General features: G+C 37.7%; 1 protein-coding gene across 1 annotated transcript in view; it reads right to left on the bottom strand.

The window, feature by feature from the left end:
* The window catches only part of ARHGAP42 (Rho GTPase activating protein 42), a 1,340,395-nt gene that overhangs the window by 306,667 nt on the left and 1,007,812 nt on the right, over positions 1 to 25,916 (bottom strand). The window contains exon 20 of the mRNA XM_044071941.1: positions 20,827 to 21,261. Coding sequence (XP_043927876.1) covers positions 20,827 to 21,261 — 435 coding nt within the window. The remainder of the gene's footprint in view (positions 1 to 20,826; positions 21,262 to 25,916) is intronic.

Raw genomic sequence — 25,916 nt, 5'->3', positions numbered from 1 at the left:
TTCCTTTATATACTCCAAGATTGGCCAAACAAGGATATACAGGAATATTTACGTTTCCCCTATCCATGAAGGTCAAGTATGCTAAACCTGCAAAAACTTAGAGATGAATAGCAAAACAAAGGCACACATTACTTATGTACGCAAGAGATTTACTAATTCTCTCTGCTGTAATGAATTTCTTTCCTTCCATTTCTATTTGTCTCTATGCTATATACTTGTCATCTCTGTTAATTACATGACTTTGTGAAGTGAGATGTAGCGGTGTGAACATTTGCTGGAAGGGTGGTGGAAAATAAACGGGAAGTAATTCTCCAGTTATTTATTCTTTAATTATAGTAAAATAACCTGCACTTTGGTCCTACACAATTCTATCAACAGAAACCACAACAGTTTATAACATATAATATTTAGGTAACAAACACAACACGGAAAATGACAACACTATTACAAATTTCACACCTTATCAATTGAGACTAACTGAAAGAATCTCTATTGCCAACACATAGGGATGCTGTACCCAACTGATATCCATAAACATTAGGGTGACTGCAAAACATCACAACTAACAAACTAAAACAATGAGTAAAAAAGTCCCACAGAAAAACGAATTGGTTAAAAAACACAAAAAGAAAAAGCTAGCAAAGCTAGACTTTCCACTGTGTGATACCTTAAAACCTCTTGTATTAGAGGTGACATGGGATATATGCAAATTACCTTTAAAGATATCAGGTGTTTCAGCTAAATGGCAATTCTGAATGTCGATGAATTTTTCTTTTAAGTCTATTTATGGAAAGTTTCAAGCCAATAAAAGCAAACCCCACTTTTAGTTTGTTAGTTGGGATATTTTGCAGTCACCCTAATGTTTATGGTTATCAGTTGGGTACGACAACCCTGTTTTTCCAAATGCTAGTCAAGCATTCCATTTATGCTATGCTATTAATAAAATAAGAAGCTATAAACATGCATATCTATAGTTAGAGGGGTTTAGTCTGGTATTGTTTATAAATAGACTTAAAAACATTTATGGATATTCAGAATTGCTTTTTAGTTAAAACACCTGAATAACTTGTATATATATTATTTCATCTCTAAGAGATTAAAGGTATTATACAGTAGAAAGTCTAGCTTTGCTAGATTCTTCTTTTTGTATTTTTTAACTGATTGGTTTTTCAGTGTGACCTTTTTACTTATTGTTTTAGTTTGTTTTAAAGGTTTTGAGTAATCTTTGCTTTCTGTTGACCATATAAATGCAAAACCCATGACTTCTCAAAATGGCAACCTGTAAAAAAGTTTACAAAAATTTGCTCCATCTTAAGAAGTTCTTATGTAAATTATTCATTAGCACAAACATCTCTAAGAATTGCATTATAACACATAGCTGTAACTGCTTTTGCTGGTGTAGCTGAATTCTTACCGATATAGATGAGTCAGGAAGTTCTCATGCAATTGAACCTATGATGAATGGGAGGGTTTGCACACACATGGAACTAGTATGGAAATGCACCTGCTTTTCTGTACCCAGCATTGAGTCCATGCAGGATTTAAGGTGCCAGAAAGACTGATATGAAACTCTAGTGTGTATGTTTCACGCAAACTCTAGCATGTGTGTGTTTCATATTTTACCTCTTCATTCTTATTTCAACACAGAAGTGGTAGGATGGACTATGTGAAGACTCATAGTCATGGCCCCCAAGCTGGTCTGAGAAGGAGACAAGTATTCTCCTTCAAGTGCTGAAGGTGTGATGCCTGCAAAAGTTGGAAGATGTGGCCCTGACACCTGGACAAAAAAATGACATAAGGATGGAGCTGGGAGATGAGCTGTCCAGGTTCACTGGTATACCCTGCTCCGGAGAGCAATGCAGCCACAGGGCTGATAACCTGAAAACTTGGGGAGACCACCTGGCCCAGTGGGAGGCTGATGTCCACATAATATGGCCAGAGTTCTAAAATAAATACTCTTTTTTATATTAAAGTAGTATGCAAGAGATATAACTCTTCAGAACTGAGAAAATGTAGTGTAATTAGATTAATAAGTCAAACAGACTGTTTCTCTGGCATAACCTTTGGAAATGTTAGAAGAGGTTAGTATGCAGCATACATTCATGAACTACCTGCTGACATGCACTTCACATTTATTGTAATATAAACCAGCTTGGCTGCAATACGAGATTAACTGCACTTCAGTAACAGCCATTAGATGCTGTTGTTGATGCTACTATTTGTGCTGCATTATTATGGTCATAACTAAGCTTATGTTGTGAAAAAGTCATTCAGAAATCTATTTCCTAATTTTATTACTTAATATGTTGCATCAACAAAGGCCACTGCATCACTATTTTGTAAGACATGTAAAATACTATTGATAACATATTAGAGAGTTCCAGAACTTTTATCAGCTTCTGCATATGCTGCAGTCAGGGGCACCACACAACTCACAGGGAGGGGAGAGAGTTATTGAGCTACAGTTTGTTAACTGGATTTGCATTACTGCAAACTGCAGTGATTTAGATCCATATCATATATTTTTTCAAGTCTTCCTATTAAATGTAACATCATCACAATATCACATTATTAGTACCACTGCAAAATGAACATATTAAAAAGTGCAGTAATGTATGACACTTCAGGATATAACGGACACTTGAAAGTTGCTTACAAGTACAGCAGCGCCAGTAAGAATCTGGCTTTCCTGAATCTGATCATCTGCATAGTTGCCATAGCAGCAAACTTTTCATCAACAAATAGATTATTAAATCAGCCAGCATCCCCCAGCAAAGGTATCTACTGCCTTTGAATGCATGAACTGCAGAAGTTCAGTATTATCTTGTTAAAAAATTATTTTCAGTTGCAAAGCATTCCCCCATTTTATCATAACATTCCTAACATTTCTTTTCTGTAGGATGTATACTTTACCTACTAAATATACAGCACTTAAACAAATCTATTCCCCAGTAGCCCACGCTGCACAACACTTGCTTACATGTATGGAGTTATACGTTTAATTACTAATATAGAAGGTATGGGTGTCAGGATAAAATGCAGGATGTAGGGATTATTACACAGCAGAAAGTATACAGCTATTCTAACCAAAGCTTTACAGGGAAACCTGGTAGAGACAGTAAATACTGTATTCCTTTAAAGCACTGCAAGTTCAGTAAGTCTTTCTTTTTTTTTTTAATAGCTGCAGATGGGATTGAGTATAACTGATTGCAGTATCTGTGGAGACAGGAGAGGTTGGTTGCTGACCCCATAAGTATAGTTTGCCAACTCAAAGGAAATACAAAGCTACAAATAAAATACAAATAAAATTAAACTGAATATTTAACCACAGATTGCAACCTCTCAGGCTGTCATACTTATGGACATACTAAGCAGTTAGCAAACACAGACTCAATGAGGGTTGTGTCATTTCATTAAAAAAAATCATATTGTTTAGTCAGGTAAAGAAAATACATTATTACAAAGATGAAAACTTCTAAAGTGCTAAAACACCTGAACCTGAGCCAGTATTTGACAAATGTTACTGTTAAAGTAATTAACGTATGTCATATAATTACTGACTGATAACATTCTGAATAAATATATGAGTGCTCTGATTTTTGTCTCATTGAAGTAAATGCATTTGCTACTTAGTACTTAGCAGTCATTTTGTTGTCTGCACATGTCTTTCTCTGTCTTTTCTCTTTTTTCCCCCCTTTTACATTCTGTCTTCAGCAGTTCCAGTAGTGCCCAATGCACCTCATCAGCAGTCATCCCAGGGATGGGTGGTACCACCTCCACCACCAGCACTGCCAGGGACAACCTCACAGTTGGAAGCATTTTCTCCACCCCTATGGGCACCCTAAGATTTGTCAGCATAGACAGTCAACCTCCTCATCTCCAGGGCCTAGTGGAGGCTGTGGTAGGGAGGATGATGGAGAAATGATGGGGTCCATATTAAAGTCTCCTTTAGTAGGTGCAAGACCCATTGTCTATGTTTGCTTTTCACCACCAGGGCCTTGATCACCTCACCACTGTGGTCACCCAAGCCATGACTATCAGTGCACGGGAAATATTAAAAGCTCTCCTGGCTGGGAGAAAGTCCTCATCACTATCCCCTTTGTGTCTTTCCCGCATCTGTATGTACTGTTTCCCCTTGCATTTATCAGCCCAACATACTATTGCCATCTGTCTTATCTGTCTTTATGTTTATGTTATAAAAATTCCTTAACTCTTCCCTGACCCATTGTCCTATACATTCTGCCCGTAATCCTTCCCTAACTTCCCTTCTAAACATATATTTGTAAAAATAGGGGCCTATCCCCCAATAGAAAAACATTGCCTATCCTCTTTCATCTCCTCAAGAGCAATTCTCTTAATGTGTTCTTTTTCTGTTTCCCTTGTCTTCTCTGTTCCCTTTCTCTGAGTGATCTGTCTTCCCCCTTTCCAATATTATAAACAGCATCTCCCTCTAATGACATCTTCAGAGTGAATTCAAGTCTCAAAAGTTTTCATAAGCTGCTAGCAAGCAGCACTAAGCCATAACTAGTGCAAACTCTCATGGGAAATTCTGAAGAGATTCACACAGCTCCGTGTTCACTGTTGGCTGATGAAATGACAGCATTTGTGAATTTACATATATGTGAAGAATATTGCAATAGTAGGGATACTTCTGCATATGACTAAGATGATCAGTGCACATTTCTGCCTAATGACTTGCTACTGTGGTGCAGCGGTTAGCGTTGTCACCTCACAGCAAGAGGTTCTCCGGTTCGATTCTCGCCTGGAACACCTTCTGTGTGGAGTCTGCATGTCCTCCCTGTGGTCAAGTGACATTTAAATGCAAGTAGGTGTGTGCGTGAATGGGTGTGCCTTCTTTGAAAGTTGGGCGTCGGGCTGGCAACTCGGCACCGTAAAAACCCACTGCCAATCATTAGCGGACCGGAGTTCTGTTGTGGCGACCCCAAACCGGGAAAAGACATTAGTTTTTAGACTTCACTGATATGAAAATACTCTGCAGGTTCTATGCTTATTATAAGAACATAGAAACAATACTAGGCAAGTGATTGTGTGGACCATAAGATGCGTAGCCATATATACCTTTAAACAGACACACTTAATGCTTGGGCCTTCCTTTCTGAGCACTTAATAAAGCTCAATTCCAAACTGAGTGACTTTATATGACAATTCTGGTGTAAATTTGTGTTTACCCATACAATCATCGACACTTGCCATAAAGTTAGACAAATGAGTACTTTAGTTGACCTGTATTGCTAACTTATTCCATGAATATGTTGAGTTAGGAACCCATCTCTCCAGCAAGTTTGGTTTATGTGTTTGCGTAGATTTAGGTCCCTACTAAAAGTGTTAGTAGAGCTACTGGTTTTGTAAAAAACAGGAGGCCAGACAGGACTGGGTATTTCATGGTTCAAACAGCAAGAAAGAGATCATCTCAGAGCAGGCTAATATTACTGAATATGAGGAGATTCGTGCTATTTTATCAGGATAGCTGAAGGAGTTAAGCCTTAGGTTCACAGATTTTAGCCCTTACATTTGGCATAAGAATAATCCAGAGATGGACTGAACAGGGATATGTTGGGAAATTGATAAACTTTCCCTATCCATGAGGGATAGGGGTGCTAAACCCAGGGTAAACTTTCATTTAAACATCCCTTCATCCAAATTACATTCGCATAGAGTAAGAACAGTGCTTCATTTTAAGTGATTTGGTAATCTCTATGATAGAAAACTATCCATGCAATAACTTCTATTTATTTTGCAAAAGAAATTGAGATCCACTGCATAGCTGTTTCTGATGCCATTGGACTTGCAAATATGTAATTGGCTTGACAGAAGATCCACTTTTTTTAAACAGCTTTTATCAAATTATCACTTGTAACATGGGCAAACCTACATTTATATAGGTTCATAGGTTGGTACTAGGCTATCAGCCCTAGGGCCTATACAAGCCTAGCCATAAAAATTCCCTGGCTATTTCTTCCAACACTATTTACTTCCCTGGATCCCTGTCTAGCAGGGCAACTGACGTGATCCCCGGGGTGAATTTCCTTTCTCCCATCCAATCGTCAAGGTTCCTTTTGAAAAGGGCCAAAGAGGCACTCTGCTTGACATGTAAAGCTCAATTCCCAAATTGAGCATGACTTTATATGACAATTCAGGTGTAAATTTGTGTTTACCCATACAATCATCGACACTAGCCATAAAGTTAGACAAAGGAGTACTTTATTTGACCTGTAATCAAAGTAATCAAACCATATTAACAAGTTCACATTTTCAAACATTATAGGATATATCAATATATATATATATTGTATAATCAAAACAACGTTACATGCATTATTCAATTCCTGCTTTCTTTCAAACCTCATTCCTACTCCAAGATATGTTTTTGTATGCATTGTTTCTACAACTTCAATCTTTTTCTATGTAATTTGCTCCTACCCTTTTCTAAAGTTCCCACACCCTTGTTCTTTTATCTATGTTACAATATTCAGTATTTTAAGTATAGTTGCTTTAGATTTTGATTTCCATTTTATAGTAATTGCTTTTTTGGAAGCCACCAGAATTAAATTTAACAAGGCCTTACTGTATCTAGACAGTTCAGACCCTGTATCTCAACTAAAAGAAAATAATTTCCTTGGTTATGCTGAAAGAAAATCATTTCCTTGGTTATGCTGATTTGCTCACCCAATATTCCTGATAGAGTACTCTGTAATGATTACCTGCCAACTCATTACACTCCCAAAATGTAGGTTCCCAGTTAGCTCTTTTTTTCTCATCACACTTCTACTATTTACCATCTACCTGAGGAAAAATTCTTTGAAGTCTCCTTGTGATATAAAAGTATTTATGCAAAAACTTCCAGGCAAAAATCTTAAATCTTCTATACTTTGTTGCATATTTGGGAACTATACTCCATTTGATTTGTGAATTGCATATCTAATCTCTCTTCCCAATATTTTCTGACCTCTTCTAATTGATTCTTACTGTTATCTTGCAATATTTTATATGCCCTACTAATTATTCCTTTTTAACAGCAGTTTCTGTTCTAGATTCAATAAAAACTCAACCAGTACAGGTCTTTCATTTGGGACTCCTCTATCCTTTTCTCTTTATCTATATACTGACATCATTCCCTCCCTGATACAGAATGTGATCACTAGCCTGCAGTCCAAATGTCTTTTTGGCCTCTTCCCATTCTATTTACCTTTCCTTCTCTAATTATTTGTCCACAATAACTTTCCAATTTTCTCCAGTAAATTCTGACCTCTTCTTACCTATTTTCTTTACCCCTAATTGCAATTATCTCTATAGACATAATTAGTTTTCTCCATTTCCATGTTGGCTTAGTTCTTAGTATGCTTTCTGCTACTTTATGAATATAATCTGTATGACTGCTGTTAATCTCCTTAAGGATCTACATCCAAAATCCCATTCTTTCCTTACCTCTTCATTTACCCCCCTGCTTCATCACTATCCCTTTCCACTTTTAATTGTAGCTTTCTGCTTGTGTTATGTAGAGCAGCCTTAACTGTCTAGCTCTGAATTATCCCTTAAAATCAGGTAATCCTAAACCTCCTATTTTTGTTGGGAGGATCCACTTACCCCACTTGACTCTTGCCCTCTTCCCCTCCCAAATAAAATCCTTCAATTCTTTATTAATTACTATCCACAGCTTCTCCACTGGTTGATAAAATATTTCTGAAGTGTATAAAACTAAAGGGACCAAAAAACATATTTACTTCTTGTATATTGCTATCTACATTAATAGCAAGAGCTTCCGCTTTCTCAGTTTTTGTATTATATTTTGTTTAGTCTCTTCCCACATATCCTTAGCTGCCATAACCAAATCTTTTTTTAATTCATACTCCTAAATACGTCAGTTTATCATGTCCCCATAAATATGGGTATTGCTTGACCAGTTCAGGTGTGGGTATATAGTTTACAGCTATACCCTTTGGTTTATCTTCATTAATTTTATATCCCAAAAAAAAAAAAAAAAAAACAGAACTGTTTAAGAATATTCCACAGCAATGAGATGTCCTTTTCTGGTCCCATCAGGTACAAAATAACATCATCTGCAAATAATGCCAGCTTTTCTTTAACACTGTACCAAGTATATCCTTGAATGTTTGAATCCCTTATTTTCTTTGCTAGTGGTTCTAAATATAACACAAATAACAAAAGGGAAACAGGACACAACCTCTCAGAGAGGAACCCTCCCACTTTGATTTTTGCCTATGATTTCTCATATATCCTTCTAAGTAACCTCATTATTGTAACAGGGAATGCAAATGCTTCCATTGTACTGCTCATAAAATCTTAGCTTACTCTTCCTAATAATTTCTCTGCATCTCTGCATCAAGACCTACCAATAACAGCAGGATTTTCTTATAATCTGTTTCCCTCTGGATCATCATTGTTCTCCTAATCTTGTCAATTGTTTGCCTCCCCTCCACAAAACCACAATGGTCCTTATCTTTCGATTTTGGAATCACCTTTGACATTATTTTAGCCATTATAGACATAAACACTTTATAATCATGGTTTAGAATCGAAATGGACCTATATGAAGCTAGATCAGATGGATCTTCACCACGTTTTTTTCCCAGGAAGTCGGTGCTTTCCTTCAGTTTAAAATATTGTTAAACAAAACCTTCCAGATTTTTATCACTTTCATCCCTCCTGACTTCAAAGCTTCCACAGGAATACCATCTGTTCCTGGAGACTTTCCTGTACATTGGTTATATATTATCATTTATATCTCATCTCCTCCTATCCTAACTGCTATTTGTTGAGCCTCATCTGCCTCTAATCTTGGCATATTTACGTCTTCAGTAAATAATTCCATTTGTGTTTTTCTTGATTTCTCCACTCCCTTGCTTTATACAAATGTTCATAAAATTTCAGAAATATCTCTAATACCTCTACAGGATCTCTGGTTATTTATCTTGTTATAGGCTTCCTAAATTTGACAACGACCCCTTCTAATTTCTACTGCCTAAGTTGCTGTGCCAAAACGTTTTGTCCTTTGGAGTTATTATCAAGAAACAGCTGCTTAACAGCAATTTTTCTAAACTCACGCATACTACCCAGGTACCCCCTTATTATCTCTTTATCACTCTGCAATTGTGCCTCCTCTTGTTCTGTGAGATTCCACTTATTTTGCAATACTTTAACCTTTGTAAGTCCCTCTAAATAATTCTTATCACTTCTTAACCAGATCTCTTTTTCTTTCATTTCTACCTTATTTTTAAACTCTGCTTTCATTGTATCTCATCACTAGCTATAACATATGTAGTACTTTCTATCTTCCCTAATAACCCGTAGATAATTTCCACTAACAATTCCATAAACTCTTCTCTTCTCTTCTCTTTTTAACAGGTAAGTAGGGAAGCACCAGTGTCTCATCTTTATTTCATTACCATACATTTTTTATCTTAGTAATTATTGGCACATGATCAGAAATAGTTATTGGATGTATATCAAAGTTATCAATTAAATGGACATGTTCCTGCAAAATATAATTCTGTCAAGTCTAGCCCAATTAATGTAACTTGGGAAATAATATGTAAATTCTCCAAGTTCCTACTACTGAATTCACATCTTTCATACCAAATATTTTCATAAACTTTTTTTCAGAAATCTACCCACTTTTGCTATATTTTCCCCTTCTAGGCTTCCCAGATAAATATTCATTGTTGCAAATCAAACTCCAGTCCCCACCTATAGGTAATATTCCCCACTGAAAGCTGATTATTTCTCCCATTATTTTTAAGCTCCAGAATAGTAGTATTAGGTAGAATATAAATACATGCCAGTATAATCCTCATCACTTGCCATTACCCACTCACTTTTACAAATCTGCCATTATTATATTTTCCCCCTCTACTATCACTACTGAAGCTCCTCAGGAAATCAATATCAGTACTTCTCTTTTCCTTTGTCCCTGGTATTCTGCAGAATATCCATATTCAAATCCTTTCTTTATCAAATTCACATGCTCACTTCTTTTCAAAAGTGTTTCATTAACATTGCTATTTGCACTCTGCAGTTCTTGATATAATTAGGTATTCTTTCCTTTTGTCTATACCTGTAAGACCACTGGCATTCCAAGATAATAGGGAAAGAGTTGCCATTATGGTTGTTGTTGTTGTTGTCTTTCGACTTTTCCCAGTTAGGGGTCGCCACAGCGAAACTCCGGTCCGCTAATGATTGGCAGTAGATTTTCACAGTGCCGAGTTGCCAGCTCGACACCCAACCTTCAACAAAGGCACACCCATTCACACATGTCTTTCAGAACGCTACTCGACCCACGGAGAGGACATGCAGACTCCACATAGAAGGCACTCTCCACACACTAGCTGAGAATCAAACGGGAGAACCTCTTGCTGTGAGGTAACAATGCTACCGCTGCACCACCGCGGATGTTATTATTCCCACCTACTATATATGGCAGCATTTTTAAATGCCTAATTCCAACTTTTGTGATACATGCACCCATTAATGTTTGACAGGATTATTTTTTACAATTTTTTTCTTATTATCAACACTGGAACCTACACCATATTTTACAAGGCTTTTTGTTTTAATAAAAACCCTCAAACAAGATACAAAACACAACCCTAGTACATCCCCAGAACTTTAATACAAATATGCATAAGTATGTACATCTTGAAATAATGACATTTAACTTTCATAACAGAAAATGTGTACTAAACAGACGGTTGCTAACACAATACTTGTTAACCTAAAATTCAGATTATCCTTGGTAAGATGCATGTTATTGCCTGTGCTTCTATTTGCACTAGTTTTGTCTGTTTAATTTATAATCTTTATTCCCCTTCCGCAATTCCACCAGATATGAAAAGTACTTGCATACTTTCAGAAATCATTAACTTTTAGCCATGAAGAAACCAGTGTTCTGTATTTTATTGCCCTATTATCAGCTTGCCTCCATGGAAAAGTAGGAGAAAAAACATAACTGAAGTCTTCTATTGCAGCCTGAAAGACAAGCTGAAACATTTTATTGCTAAAGGAAAACTTTTCATTATAATTGGTGTTCTCATATTTATTGTTTCCATTTAAAATGTATTACTGGAATAAGCCAAGGGTCTTAATCTAGACATTTGCCTATACGGACGTTGAGAAAATATATCAGCTCTACATATATTATGATCTATATACTTTTACATCCACCTCTCCAAATCAAGATTCTAGCCTATTAACTTAAACATTTTGTCTAGCTTTTCATCTCTTTTTGCACTGTAATGCCTACATGTTTTAATACCAAAAAAAAGAGAGAGGGAGAGAGAGAGAGAGAAGAGAAAGGGGAAAAGGGCATTTTTTTGTTTTAATAACTTTATCACATACAGCAACTAAAATACTTTACTATAAAATATGCAATTTATAATGTGAAAATCTCACAGGAATACTCTTTGTTTTACTTACAGTTATTTTTTTCCTTCCTCCTCCCCTCCCCTCAGAGTGTTTCCAAACATTGATGACATGAAGTGAAGCAAGTACCTTTCAGCTCCAGGCAAGATTAACAAAGTCAACAAAAGGCTACTCGTTCCACTAATTCTTATACAGCCATGGGCTCAAGCTCAATGCCAAGAAATGTATTGTTATCCCCTTTGGGAAAAAACATGTATCCATGAATTACCATATAGGTGGCAGTACACTAAACACAGAAAGTGTGATAAGAGACTTAGGGACACAGGTGGACAGTGGTCTCACCTTCGATAACCACATTGTCACAACAGTCAGGAAATCCTTCTATGTGGCACACCTCATCACGAAGGGCTTTTCATCCAGAAAAAAGGAGGTCATTGTCCCACTGTACTCATCCCTCATTAGACCCATTATAGAATACAACACCCCATTTGGTATGTACCTCTCAAGACATCTGCAACAACTGGAAAGGCCTCAGAAATACCTCACTAAAAGAATCACAGGCCTAAAGCAGACGCCCTACACTGACCGCCTTAAAAAACTCCAGCTATACTCTGTCACATATCGTCTACTCAGAGGCGATCTCTGCTTAACATACAAGGCCATGTCAAACCCAGAGCTGTTGGACATGCTACACTTAAAGAAATCCCAATCCCTCAGAGCTACACGCTCCAGGGATCTAAACCTTGTCATCACAATAAACAAAACATGCTGGAGGGATAGGTTCCTGACCCAGAGACTCCCCAGACTCTGGAATAGATTGCCCATACATGTCAAGCAGAGTGCCTCTTTGGACCTCTTCAAGAGGAACCTTGATGATTGGATGGGAGAAAGGAAATTCACCCCAGGGATCACGTCAGTTGCCCTGCTAGACAGGGGTCCAGGAAAGTAAATAATGTGGGAAGAAATAGCCAGGGAATTGTTATGGCTAGGCTTGTATAGGCCCTAGGGCTGATAGCCTAATACCAACATATGAACCTATGAACCTATATTTCACAAATGTGATTGATTCTTTGCAGTCTCACATTTATTCACAAATGTCCACGCTGCTGGTCTTCCTGTTCATCTCTGTCTCCCAAATGCAGATTCTGATTCAATTCCATGATGCTAACTCATGGTCAACTCCTGTACTTTTCTCTGTCTCTCAAGCATTTTCCTCTGGAACAGTGGAAAGGTTTAATTGGCAAAGTATTTCCCTGTGCTTTATTATCATAAGAATGAGAAGCAGAGTCCCCTTCTGCTTAATGACACATTTTTTATTGGCAAACTTTTGGATTTTTTCCTTAGCCTGTTCTGTATCAAAGAATGACTTTGATTCTCAAAAAAAAAAAAATATATATATATATATATATATATATATATATATATATATATATATTCTTAAGACAGTAAGACAGCTGGATACACCAGCTTGAATCTCACACCTGCCTGTTCACATTTCCTGATTACGGGAAAAAATGTATTTCTCTTCTGCCTGGAGTACAGTGAATAATCATATTCTACAAACACTCTGCTGTCTCTAACTTTTAATATTTTGCCCTTTTGCCGCAGTTTTGTCAGGATCACCTCTTTCTGCTGGTAGGTTTACATCTTTACAAATAAAGGTCTTGGCTGCTTTCTTGTGGCCACATTAGGTGCAAACACACAGTGTACCCTTTCAATTAATAGTTCTTGTTATGGAATACCAGTCCATTTGCTTATTTGCACCTTCATAAAAGTAATGCAACCTGTTCCTTCTAGTTTCTCTGGTACTGCAGAAAATCTCAGATTTTCCCTGCATTTTCTGTTCTCTAATTCTACCATTTTTGAGAAAGCTCTTCTTGAGCAGTCTCAGCCTTTCCTTCATTTCAACCTCTGATTTTTGCAGTGTTATCAGCTCAACTGAATATCTATTTAAAGCTTTTTCCAGCTTTTTGGTATCTGAGTCGATATATACAGTGTTTCATTTACGTTAATCAGATCTAAGCACATTTGACTTACTTTATTTTCCTCTAGATTACTGAAAGTTGTGTCCAGCACCAAAGCTGTAGCTTGAGCTACCTTTTTCTGAACAGCTGCAAGATTCTTCCTAGTCATCGTTTTCTCTTCACCTTTTCTAGTTGCTTTTCTTTCAGGCTCTTTTTGTTTCTTCTTGCAGGCATCCAGGCACTGTACATACTATCCAGTAACTGAATTTTATTCAAATTGAGAGTCTCTATGGCCGTAGTTTCTTAGTTTCTGTTTTCACACTGGGAGAGCTGAAGTCAAGCTGTTGATCAGTGTGCAGTCATCTTGGAAGTCAAAATATCAATTTTTTTAAGTTTTATACACAATGTATAGGTTGTCTCTCAGTAGTCTACATAATACTGACAAGACGGACAAGCCTTCAAGATGGAATGCATAGTTTTTGTGATTTAGACCCTTGATTTTTTTTTAGTGAGAAAACATTGTGGTCATTCCTTTTCTGACAAGTGTTTGGACAGATACAGCATAAAGGTAGTGTACACAATGATCAGCCTAATGAGTGCCACATACATTGGGATGACTACATCCCTGGATCAGGATGCAATACCTTAAATATATGTGATGTCTGATAAAAAGGACTTCAATAAAGTAGTGGATAAGTCATGTTCAAAGAACAGTTTATTGTCTACATAGGTTAACAGATCCCAAAATACAGGATCTATTTTCAAGGTTGTTTTTTTTCAATGTGATAGTTACAAGGGGAGTCACACTTCCCAATGGATATGATTAGATACTTCTTGGCATTCATGCCAGGTAGTTGTTTGGGACATACCTTCTTGGAAAATATTGGTACCCTCTGGGGAGATTATGAAGGAACCAAGTCAGAAGTCACCTGCAAATTTGGTCATCCATAACTCCTTAGCATTAGCTTTGACAAGTCAAGTCAATGCCAAAAAGGGGCATCGAAAGGACTGAAACATGCAATAAAGTCCTAGTGACAGATCCTTTGCAAGAGTTCAAGCTGCTCACCCTAACTTTCTGGGTTCTCACTATGAGCCACTCTGTTATCCAATGAGTTACACAGGTGTTGACATTTAGCTGGGAGGGCTTATCTATACTACTTGAGTGTGGCCTGGTGATAAATGCCTTTGTGAGGTCTACATGTGTGGCATTCACTCTTTTGCCCTTGTCCATAGTAACTTTTTTGAAGAAGTAAACCAGATTGAGAAGGGTACCCTTGAACATTCTCAACTGGGTTGGGTCAACAGTCTGTAGGTTACGTGTATCATTATTTATTAATTATTAATTATTTATTAATTCCATAATGATTCTTTCCATAGCCTTACAGATGAAACAGGTTAGGCTCATGGGTCTATAATTACACAGGTCTACGTTAGCTCCATTGTTGTGCAAGGGATTTACTGTTGCTGTCCACCATTCATCTGGCACAAAACCTGTTTTGTGGCTAATACTGAATAGCTTCTGTAGGGGATCTGACAAGTTATGTTTCTGGCTGGACACTAGCTAGCCATATGTTATGTGGTCCCACAGACAAAGCATTTAACTTTAGACAGTGCCTTAAGAAAGACAGCACCTTAAGAATTTGTTCTTAGGAGATGTGAGTGTGGATATGTGATCTGAGAATTTTAGAGAGGAGAGAGCGAGCTGAAGATTTAGCTAAATTTGTCCACTAGCAGACTGGTTATGCCCTCTGGTTCTGATATGTAATATAATTTGATATTAATTATTCACAGTGCTGAGCATTGTTTCTAAGATTTCTAACATAAATAAAAGAAGACTTTGTGTTTAACCTTCGCCCAGGTGTCTATTTTTACCTCATATCTGGCTTTGGTTAAGGGTGGCCGTGGTGGTGCAGCGGTTAGTGTTGCCGCCTCACAGCAAAAAGTTCTCTGGTTCAATCCTCGGCTGGGGTGCCTTCTGTGCAGAGTCTGCATGTCCTCTCTGTGGTCACGTGGGTTTCCTCCGGGTGCTCCAGCTTCCTCCCACATCCCAAAGACATGCTGTAGGTGGATTGGACACTCTAAATTGGCCCTAGGCATGAGTGTATTCATGTGTGTGCCTTCTGTGGAAGGTTGGGCACCGGGCTGACAACTCGACACCATAAAAACTCCACTGCCAATCATGAGCGGACAGGTGATCCGCTGTGGCGACCCCTAACCGTGAAAAACCGAAAGAAGAAGATCTGGATTTGGTTGATTTGACCAGGATCCAGAATTCCTTGTTTAGTTCAGCTTTCAGATTTGTGAGTTTCTTTCTTATATTATAGAGCCTACTTATGTTTGGATCTATCACAGGGATTTATTTTTGAATTTTGCATCGTATTTATTTCTGATGCGGACAGATGCATCTATGCAGATATTCAAATATGCACAAAATTTGGCAGTAAAGAATTCTGTATAAGCAGTGAGTCATCAAGATGAAAGAAGCATTGGATTTTAGCCAGGACATCACTCAGTTTTAGCAGATTAACCTTCGCATCAACTCTAAACACTGAGTTACCTGAAAATACTTCAGTCTTCAGTCTTTTGGTGAATGTAATTGACTTGTAGTCTGATCTGACAAGGAAGGAAATTACAACTGGTGGAGAGTAAAACTGACCCATACTGGTAAGGACCAAGTCCAGGATTTTATTGCACCTGGTTGGGGTGGAGACTAACTGGTCCAAGGAGTTTGTATTGATGAAGTCCAGAAATTGCTGGGCATACATGTTTGAGGATGTATAAATGTCCCAGTTTGTGGACGGACAGTTAAAGTCTCCTAGGAGAATTTTGTTTGGCTTAATACACAGGGTTTACATAGTAATTAAGTAGGAGGTATGGGCTTAAAGGGACAGAGAGGGGGGTCTTATAGTTCATTGTGATAGAAGTTTTTTTCAATAGTAAGTTGGAAGTGTCGGAGTTCTATGTCAATACCTTGCCTAGTAAGTCTGGATATTAAGTTTTTTTTTCTAGAATATGGAGACATCACTACTAATTTCTTTGGTAAGGTATCTTTGGGATCTTTCTGGTTGAGACACATGCTTCAATGTATACATACCAAAAGGGACATTGCATTCATTGATGGGTCTGTTTATGGAAAAGTACAGTGTCAGGATGACTTCTTTGGATCTTGAACACGTTCACATGGAAATTAACTGGGCCAGGTAGATGGATTTCCTGATAATGGTGGATACATGATACTTGAATGAGAGGGAATTGTTCATATAAGTACCCAGGTGTATTACTCATTACATCCGAGTGACGCCTCCACGTGCATCTGCAGTTAACACCTACTGATGTCTCTAGGCATCAAATATTGTTTGTTCATATTTGCATCAATAGTTCCAAAACCATGCTATGTACAAGTTTTTAAAATACTTCATCTTAAAGCTTACACAATGGCAAACTCAACTGCATTAACATTTGACCTCTGTCTAGTGCAGGTAAATAGATATTAACTGTTGTTTTTATGATATTAATTTATATAGCTATAATTCTCACATTTTTCTAAATATCTCAACCAAATACATTCAGAACTCCTTAGCCTCATATGAAATCGCTCAGCTGGATAAAATGCTGCTGACAGTATGTGTGTAACTTGAGTGGTTGCTGAGATATTTTAAGTTGTTTACAGAATATTACAAATGTAACAGTTTCTGTGTTTACTGTGACTTATAAAATTTGGTTTAAGACCTAGAACCTAAAGAATTCTACCATTATAAAAACTGTTTGTGCTGAAGAGTTTGCCGCTTACACTTCTGTCATAATCTCTTTGGTTCCAGAAATGTGAACATCTGTTTGAAATTTGAGGACATAATTTGATTCTGTCAAAAGGATAAGGCTCCCCCCCATTGGAAGTTACAGTACAAACTTCCTGAGCTCTGTTGGAGTGAGTGAGTTAAGTCTGTCTGCAAAAGTATAGTATTTATAACATACGTCATTGGAACAGCTTTTTTGCAGAATGCGACTACACTCTCTTTTGTTGCATTAAACTTTAGACTCCTTTCAATATACCAGTTATGTTCATATTCCAGATCTTGCCTGAACTGTTTACTACTAGTGGATAAGTAGCTAATAGTGTTCAGCTTGCAGTCATCAGCAAACATAGTTAGCCATACTTCTGGGATACTGGACTGGATGTCTGCAAAATAAATGTCTACCAATAGGAGAGGGACCAACACTGACTTCTGTGGTACTCCACTAGTTACAATTTTACACTGATAAGAGGATACGGGCAACTTTTGCAACCTTGGATATATCAGACAGCCAATTTGCAATCCAGCAGATAATGTATATTATAATAGATCTAACTTTTCAATAACATAGGTATGGGGAATAGTGGCAAAAGCTTTGGTCAAGTTAAGATTATCAGTGTGCTCAGAATCACCGCTGTCCATAGTCCATGTAACCTTTTCAAAGAAGCTTACAAGGACAGGAACTGCCCTTCACAAAACCAAACTGATTGTGATTTACATTAATTAAGTTGCTAATGTCTACAGAAATGAGTTCGGCTATGGTAAATTCAATGGCTTTGCATATAAGGCTGGTGAGGGACAATAAGATTGCTTAATTTTCTGCAAACAAACCCAATCAAAGCCATCACTGTACCACACTAAAATAACTAAATTAGTTAGATATACTTCACCATCTTACAATTACTCACATTACAAAAAAAAATAAATAATCCTTCAACCTGCTCAGCTCTTAATACAATTTTCCAAAATTAGTCTCCAGAGTGTCAGTTAAGATCATACAATAAATAATTCATTATCATACAGTCCCAACAGATGTGCAGAATACTGCCTATAATCTAACACAGTAGCAAAACCCCAGAACTCACTCCCTATAACAATCAGGTCATCATCCAGCCAAGTTCGCAACTTCTTTAAAAACATTCCTAAATAATTCCTGATTCTGCTCATGCTCCACACCTGGCTAGTCTCATCCTATAATCTATATTTCTTTTTCATCCCACCCCAGTCCATCTTCTAACCACAGTTTTATCTCTCATCCCACCTTTCTTTGACCCATCCTCTTCCTTCACTTCCTCAAGCTATAATCATTTTCAATTTGCTGACCTAATCGTCTCCAATCCCTTACTACCAGCTCATGTTCCACTATTGAAAATCGTACTTGCTATTCTTCCAACATCCTTCCAATGCTCATTTGTAATTTATAAATAACTTTATGTATTAACTTCATACACAAACTTCCTCTTCTCATATATACATATTCATTTCTTTACTAACCAGTCTTCTCTCTCTCTTTCTTCTCTAACACTCTGTCAATTTATTAATAATCATTTTCTTAGCTAAGCAATATCTCATTTATCTCTTGAATTCATTTGTTTTCTGTAATTATCTCATCTGTGTTTCCATGTCTCTCTCTCTCTCTCTATCACTGTCTTCAAATCTTCCGATGTAAATAAATTAAGCTTAGTTTTCTCACAAGACAATCTTACTCTGTATTACACTTGTAAAAATGACAACCTTGACAACTCTGTTATATTGTATTGTAACTGCAAAATGACAATCAATGTCAAATATTTATATTTGCGATATTCCACTGTTTTGCTTTCATGTAATATGTTGGAGCAAGTCAGTTTTTCCCAGTAAACAAATATCAATAAATTAAATAATAAACAAATAAACTAAAGAAAGTAAATAAGAATTTGGAAATTCATGTGCTTTATGCCACGACATGAAAGATTGTGGAATGGAAAGTGCTAGCTGGAATGGCTGAATTAATAATTTGAGAAGACATCAGCAATAGTATTTACTCAAAAGGTTAGCAAATTAATCAAAGACAGATCAAAAAGAAGTAAAAATCAAGAAGCAGATGAAATGTAGTTGAAATGTTATTATTATCAGTAATAATAACTCTGCTAATTGGAGTGGGAGATAAATTAGACACAGAGTACTTCCAACAATGGCCATAGAAAAGAAGAGGGGAGATACATGACGTGACAAGGGAGTCAAACAAAACTGCCTGTTATATAGGAAACATAGGGACAGATACCTGAATAACTAAAATAAATTTAAAAAAAAATCATAGCAATATGTTTGCTAGGTATAAGAATAAGCAATACATACCTGGCATGAACTACAGCTAAAAACATGGATAAACAAATAAAATGCATATTTATGTCTGTTGTAATATATATCATTTAGGAACTGTTTGGTCTGCAAGTGGTTTGGGTTTTCACAAGTGATGTAACACAAGAAGAATCGACAATAATTACCGAATATACTGAACACAGTAAAATCTAAAAGTAAACTATAGCAAGCAAACACAGTGCAGACTCACAGGACTACACTGAATAACACTAATGCTTGTTCATCTAACAACAGTAATTCACTCAACATGATTTTGCCATTTGGTATAATCCAGCACAACATACAATTTCATAAAGGTGGAGAAGTATCTGCAGAACCACACTCAGATTTAATCATACAAGTAGACCCAGAAGTGGATTATGAAAAACACTGATAAAATCTACAAGCAGGCCACTAAAACGAAGCTTAGATTGTCTGCTGTGCACCTTCAACAGATTTGAACATACTGATGCATATTTACATGGTCAGACTGGAATTTGGCTACAAATTATGTATGCCATACATATTTAGTCATATTTAGAGAATAGTGGCGACTAGTGGTCATAGATAGACACACAAGAGAACTCACACACGACACACACAAATTCAGTACTCTGATGGTCAAATAGCGTATAACAAAGTAATACAACATATTTAGATCTCAGAACCCACTGTAAGGTTTTACTGAATCTTGTTACATAACAAATTAGTAGTCTGTAGTTCTCCATCTATAATCCTGCTACATCCCATTTTTTACAGCAGGTTATTATAAGATAAATCCTCCACTTCTATTCAAATATGTAGAAACATTTTTCCAAAGTTCTGCTGTTAAAATGCAAAGAAACATTTTCCAAAACACTATTCTGCATGCCTGAAGACAAGTCAAGAGGTCAACATCTCATTAAAGAAATACAGTAATTCACAGCAAACAAAATTCTCCATACGCCTTAAATTCTTTTTTCAGTTTTACACACACACACACACACACACACACACACACACACACACACACACACACACACACACACTGTTACTGTGCCTATTGGTCAAAAAGACTAAAAGCACCTTATGATTGTTTTCTAATTGTACACAACTTCTATTTATTGTACAAAGAACCATATAAAATAGTAACCTGTAAGTAAAAGTAGGAGTTATCACTTCTCCACAACCCTATACTTGACACAACAAAGCAAAGCAAAGTACAGAGTTTAACTTAATTCCCATTTATCAGAAAACAGAAGTGATTGCAGACTTCTAAATTGGAATCTGGCTTCAAAATATAGTTAAAAAAACAGTGAGTGTAATTATGTAAATTACACTATTTACATACTTACTTTCACCAGAACAGCTTGAAGTGACAGGCGTTGCTTTTAAAGCGGGGAACTCACCATCTGAAGCAGTAATTGATTTTAATGATGATTGTGAAGTTGAAGATCTCTTCAGTGCAGTTCCATATAGTGCTTTTTTGGCTACATTCAATGGGGGAGATGCGTCTCCTGGAAGAGTGCCAGATGACAAGCTCTGACTGTCTGAATCTCCATCTGTTTTTACTGTGTCTTCTTTAGAGCTAGACTCTGGGCTAGTGGTCCAATTAAGAGAATTCTTTTGTCCATTCGAGGAAGGAGTAGATATCCATGAAACTCTACCTGCTTTCTCTCTTTGATGAAATGAAGCAGGTTTTGCAGAACTGTTCCTCTCTGATGAATGTGATGATAGAGACTCTATGCTTCCCATTGGTGTGCTGTCTGGAGTACTGCTAAGGGAGTCACCTGAAAGAAAAAAATGTCAATAAATTTATTAAATGAATTAATTAAGAAGAAGAATCCATTTTAAGATAATCACAGAGCATAGCCAGGAAATGTTTGTCGTTTGTGTAAGTACCAGAAATTCATGTGCCTGACTCAATAATCTGTGGAGTAAATCAGATTGAAGGCTGCTATGTAAATATATTTGCCTTTAGGTACAGACCATCATAATGCAGATACATTTTCTTTGCAGACAGTTTCAAAAATGTGCAAAGCTTAAAAAACAACATTTAGAAATAAAAAAACTCTGACATGATACTAAGGTTGCAGAAAAGGAAAAATAATACAATAATATGTCAGGCCTAGTCACAGAAGTAGATCTACAGCATATATATTGGAAGTTACAAGACAGAAGAAAAGATACAACACTTCTTGCAGTTCTGAGATTATGATCGGTACCCTATGACCTCTTAGTATCACAGCGAATATACTCTGACCTCTTACACACACACACACACACACACACACACACACACACACACACACACACACATATATAAAATTATACACACACACACACACACACACATATATATATATATATATATATATATATATATATATATATATATATGTGTGTGTGTGTGTAGCACACCCACAGGTGTAGCTGAAGAGATATGGCTTCCTTCCTACCTGACACTGGTGACATCCCTATAGGCCCAACACACCAAGGTGGCAAGAGGGACAGATTTTATTCTAGGTGACACATCTAGTTTAAAAAGGCAATAGTACAACCATAAACAAATTATTTCAACAGTGCACCAGTTAGCAATAAAGCAAGGTGAGATATGCATGCAATAAAACATACAGTCACCCTCTTCCTCAGAACGCAAAAGAAGAAAGTATTGACATTCAAACATGCACAAAGAAGGCAATATCAATGATCAGTAAAGCTTTATAATGCAGCAGTACAAACACCAGAAAAATGCAATGTCATTAAGCAATAAAAGAGTCATAATACAACAACACAGATATGAGAAAATGCAATGTCATTGAACAGCAAACTTCTTGAAGACAGCAGTATTAACACGAGCAAAATGCAATGTATAAGTTCATAGGTAATGTATAAGTTCATAAGAGTGTACTAGGCTAATGACCCTGAGGCCTTTGCAAGCCTAGCTCATAGGATTACCCTGGCTTCATGCCACCTGACCTTAGTTCCCACTGCCTCTGTCGAGTAAAGCCTTTAGAGTGATCCCTGGGGTGAATTTTCTATTGACTATCCACTCATCAAGATTTCTCTTGAAGAGGGCCAGTAAGGTGCTCTGCTTGACATGTATGGGAAGTCTATCAAATAGCATGGGCAGTCTCTGAGTTATGAACCTGTCCCTCCAGCATGTTTTATGAACTTGTCCCTCCAGCATGTTTTATGAACCTGTCCCTCCAGCATGTTTTATGAACCTGTCCCTCCAGAATGTTTTATGAACCTGTCCTTCCAGCATGTTTTATGAATCTGTCCCTCCAGCATGTTCTATTGATTGTGGTAATGAGGTTGAGGTCTCTGGAGCATGTGGTGCGAAGGGATTGGGATTTCTTTAGATGTAGCATTTCTAACAGTACTGGGTCAGACATGGCTTTGTAAGTCAAGCACAGATGTCATTGAACAATGAGGATTTATAATGCAACAATACAAATATGAGAAAATACAATGCCATTGAGCAGTAAAGATTCTTTAAGGCAGCAGTTCTAACATGGCAAAATGCATTATCATTGAAGAATAAATATTTATACTGCCACAATACAAATATGAGAGAATGCAATGTCATTCAGCAGTACTAACACCCTCTACCCCCCCCCCTTGATCAATTCTAAACAGACCAACTATAAAACACTCTATTATACCCTGTTCACTGGCCAGTGACTATTTACGGTCTTGCTGCCGGCATGATAGGGCCCAAATTATAGCTCATATGGATCCGAGTTATTTGTAATCCACAAAGCATTTGGGGGGGTACAATCTTATAAAAATATAAAATAACAGCCAGAGCCTCTCACCAGTCTGTCGAGAATATCCTAGTGACCAGGCGCTGTGGTTCTTCTGATGAGAAAAGTAGAAAATCACCTACCAGAACTATGGTAATCATCTATGGCTTCTCGGTACTAGGCCCAAGGTAACTCCTTTTCTTGCTGAATCATAGCAAGCATAGAGCTACTGGTTTCAGATCTCTCTCCTGATTCCACAAAATACCATCATCCAGGATTTCAGCCAGAGACAGACACAATCTGCTAATTCACTTCCCTGTCCCAAAGCACTAGAAAAGAAAATCCAGTCATGCTGCAAGGCCCTTCTCCCTTCAGCTACGTGTTTCAGTCTTCCCTCCTTCAGCTAGTGTTCCAGTCTCTTCTTTCACTTTTGAAATTGTATTTTATATTCCTGAAAAGGACCTCCACCTTGTGGTGTAATGGAAAACTACAGTCTATTACTTCTACATGAAATACAGTGGGAGCTATATATATATATATATATATATATATATATATATATATATATATATATGTGTGTGTGTGTATATATATATATATATATATATATTTATATATATATATATATATATATATATATATTAGATATATGCAGTCTGATATGTATATGAGTTACATTACTGAGATCAATCATAAAGTGGCCTTAGCACTTTAAAATTAAACATTAAGTGGCTGAAATATGTCCATTTGAATGTATTCTATCAGAAGTGTCCCCCTTTGGCCCCCTATGTAGAAACTCATCCCAGAGATGTCAGGAGCTTGGTTATTGGGGGAAATGCAATATTTTACCTCTGCTAGATACATGTTAAAACCTATCTAACATCTGTGACAGATTATGTTTTGATGTTTTTTTTCATTTGATTGTTAGCCATACAGTGGAGTGGTTGTTCAATGGGTGTGTGTGTGTGTGTGTGTGTGTGTGTGTGTGTGTGTGTTCATATATATTATATGTATATATATATAGGTTCATAGGTTCATAGGTTTATACTAGGCTATCTGCCCTAAGGCATTTATAAGCCTAGCCCAAATTTTTGTGGCTTACGCCACCCCTTATATGAAAAAATACTGTGCCCATTAGTTTGTTGTGCCTCTGTCCAGCAGTGACACAGATATGATTCCCGGGGTAAACCTACGATCTCCCATCCACAGGTCTAGATTTCTCTTGAACAGAGTCAGCGAGGTGCTCTGCCTCACATGGACCGGTATTTTATTCCACAGCATAGGGAGTCTCTGAGTGATAAATCTATCCCTCCAGCACGTCCTATTTATATCCGTGCTAAGGTTTAAGTCGCTTGCTCTAGTGGTTTTGGTGGATTTGGATTTTTTGAGGTGGAGCATGTCCATTAATTCCGGGTTGGACATGGCCTTGTATGTCAGGCACATGTCACCTCTGAGCAGACAGTATGTGACTGAATAGAGCTGGAGTTTCTTCAATCTGGCAGCATATGACAGATTTTGGAGTCCCTTTATCCTTTTGGTGAGGAACATTTGGGGTCTCTCCAATTGCTGCAGATGTCGGGTGAGATACATCCCGAATGGGGCATTGTACTCGATCATTGGTCTGATAAGTGAAGAGTACAGGGGAACAATGACCTCACTAGATCTGGATGTGAATCCCTTCATGATCAGGTGGGCAATGTAGAAGGTCTTTCTAACCACTTTAGCAATGTGAGTGTCAGAAGAAAGGCCACTGTCAACCTGGGTCCCCAGGTCCCTGATAACCTCTTCTGTGCTTAGTGGATTGCCACCTATATGGTAGCTTGGGGTTACCTTGTTTTTCCCGAAGGGTATGACTATACATTTTTGGCGTTTAACTTCAGGCCATGGCTCTGGCACCAGCTATCTGTTTCCGTGAGTCCCTTCTGAAGGATATCTGTGTCCGATGCACTTTCCACTATGGCGCCCAGTTTGCAGTCGCCTGCAAACTTTGTCAGCCAAAGTCCTCCCATGTTGGCCTGTACTTCTGAGAAGTAGATGCCAAACAATAGGGGCCAAGGACCGAGCCCTGTGGGACACCACTTGTGACCGGCTTGGAGTCTGACACAGCGCCAGCAACTCTAACCCTGTGGGTTCTGTCCTTAAGCCAGTTTGCAACCCATCTTGTGACATATGGGTTTACATTTAAGCTGGTAAGTTTTTCTACAATACCGAGTGGGGTATTGTGTCGAAAGCCTTTGCAAGGTCAAGGTAGGCTGTATGGACTGCCTTTCCTCATCAATGGCCTTGGTGACTGTTTCAAGAAGTCGACCAAGTTCAAAAGGCATGATCTTCCCTTGACAAAGCCAAACTGGGTCGGGTCCAATGTCTGCAAGTCCCCTATATCTTTGTTTATGAGCTCCATTATGATCCTCTCCATAGCTTTGCAGACTAGACTTGTTAAGCTTATGGGGCGGTAATTACCAGGGTCCGTGAGGCCGCCTTTGTGGAGTGGGACCACAGTTGCCGTCGCCACTCCTTGGGCACGTATCCTGTGGTAAGGCTGAGATTAAACAGCTGCCTTATGTGCGGGTTTAATTCCTCATTTAGCTCGTGTAGCACACAGCCGGGGACACCATCCGGTCCCATTGATGCTGTGTTTTTAGCTTTAGAGAGAGCAGCTTTCACCTGCGCATTTGAGATGTCCGGGAGGCTACACT

This window comes from Protopterus annectens, chromosome 5.part0 (assembly GCF_019279795.1).
Source record: "Protopterus annectens isolate FY-2018-M chromosome 5.part0, PAN1.0, whole genome shotgun sequence".
Taxonomy (NCBI): domain Eukaryota; kingdom Metazoa; phylum Chordata; order Ceratodontiformes; family Protopteridae; genus Protopterus; species Protopterus annectens.
Note: the sequence above shows the minus strand (reverse complement) of the source record. Positions and strands in the feature narration are given on the sequence as shown.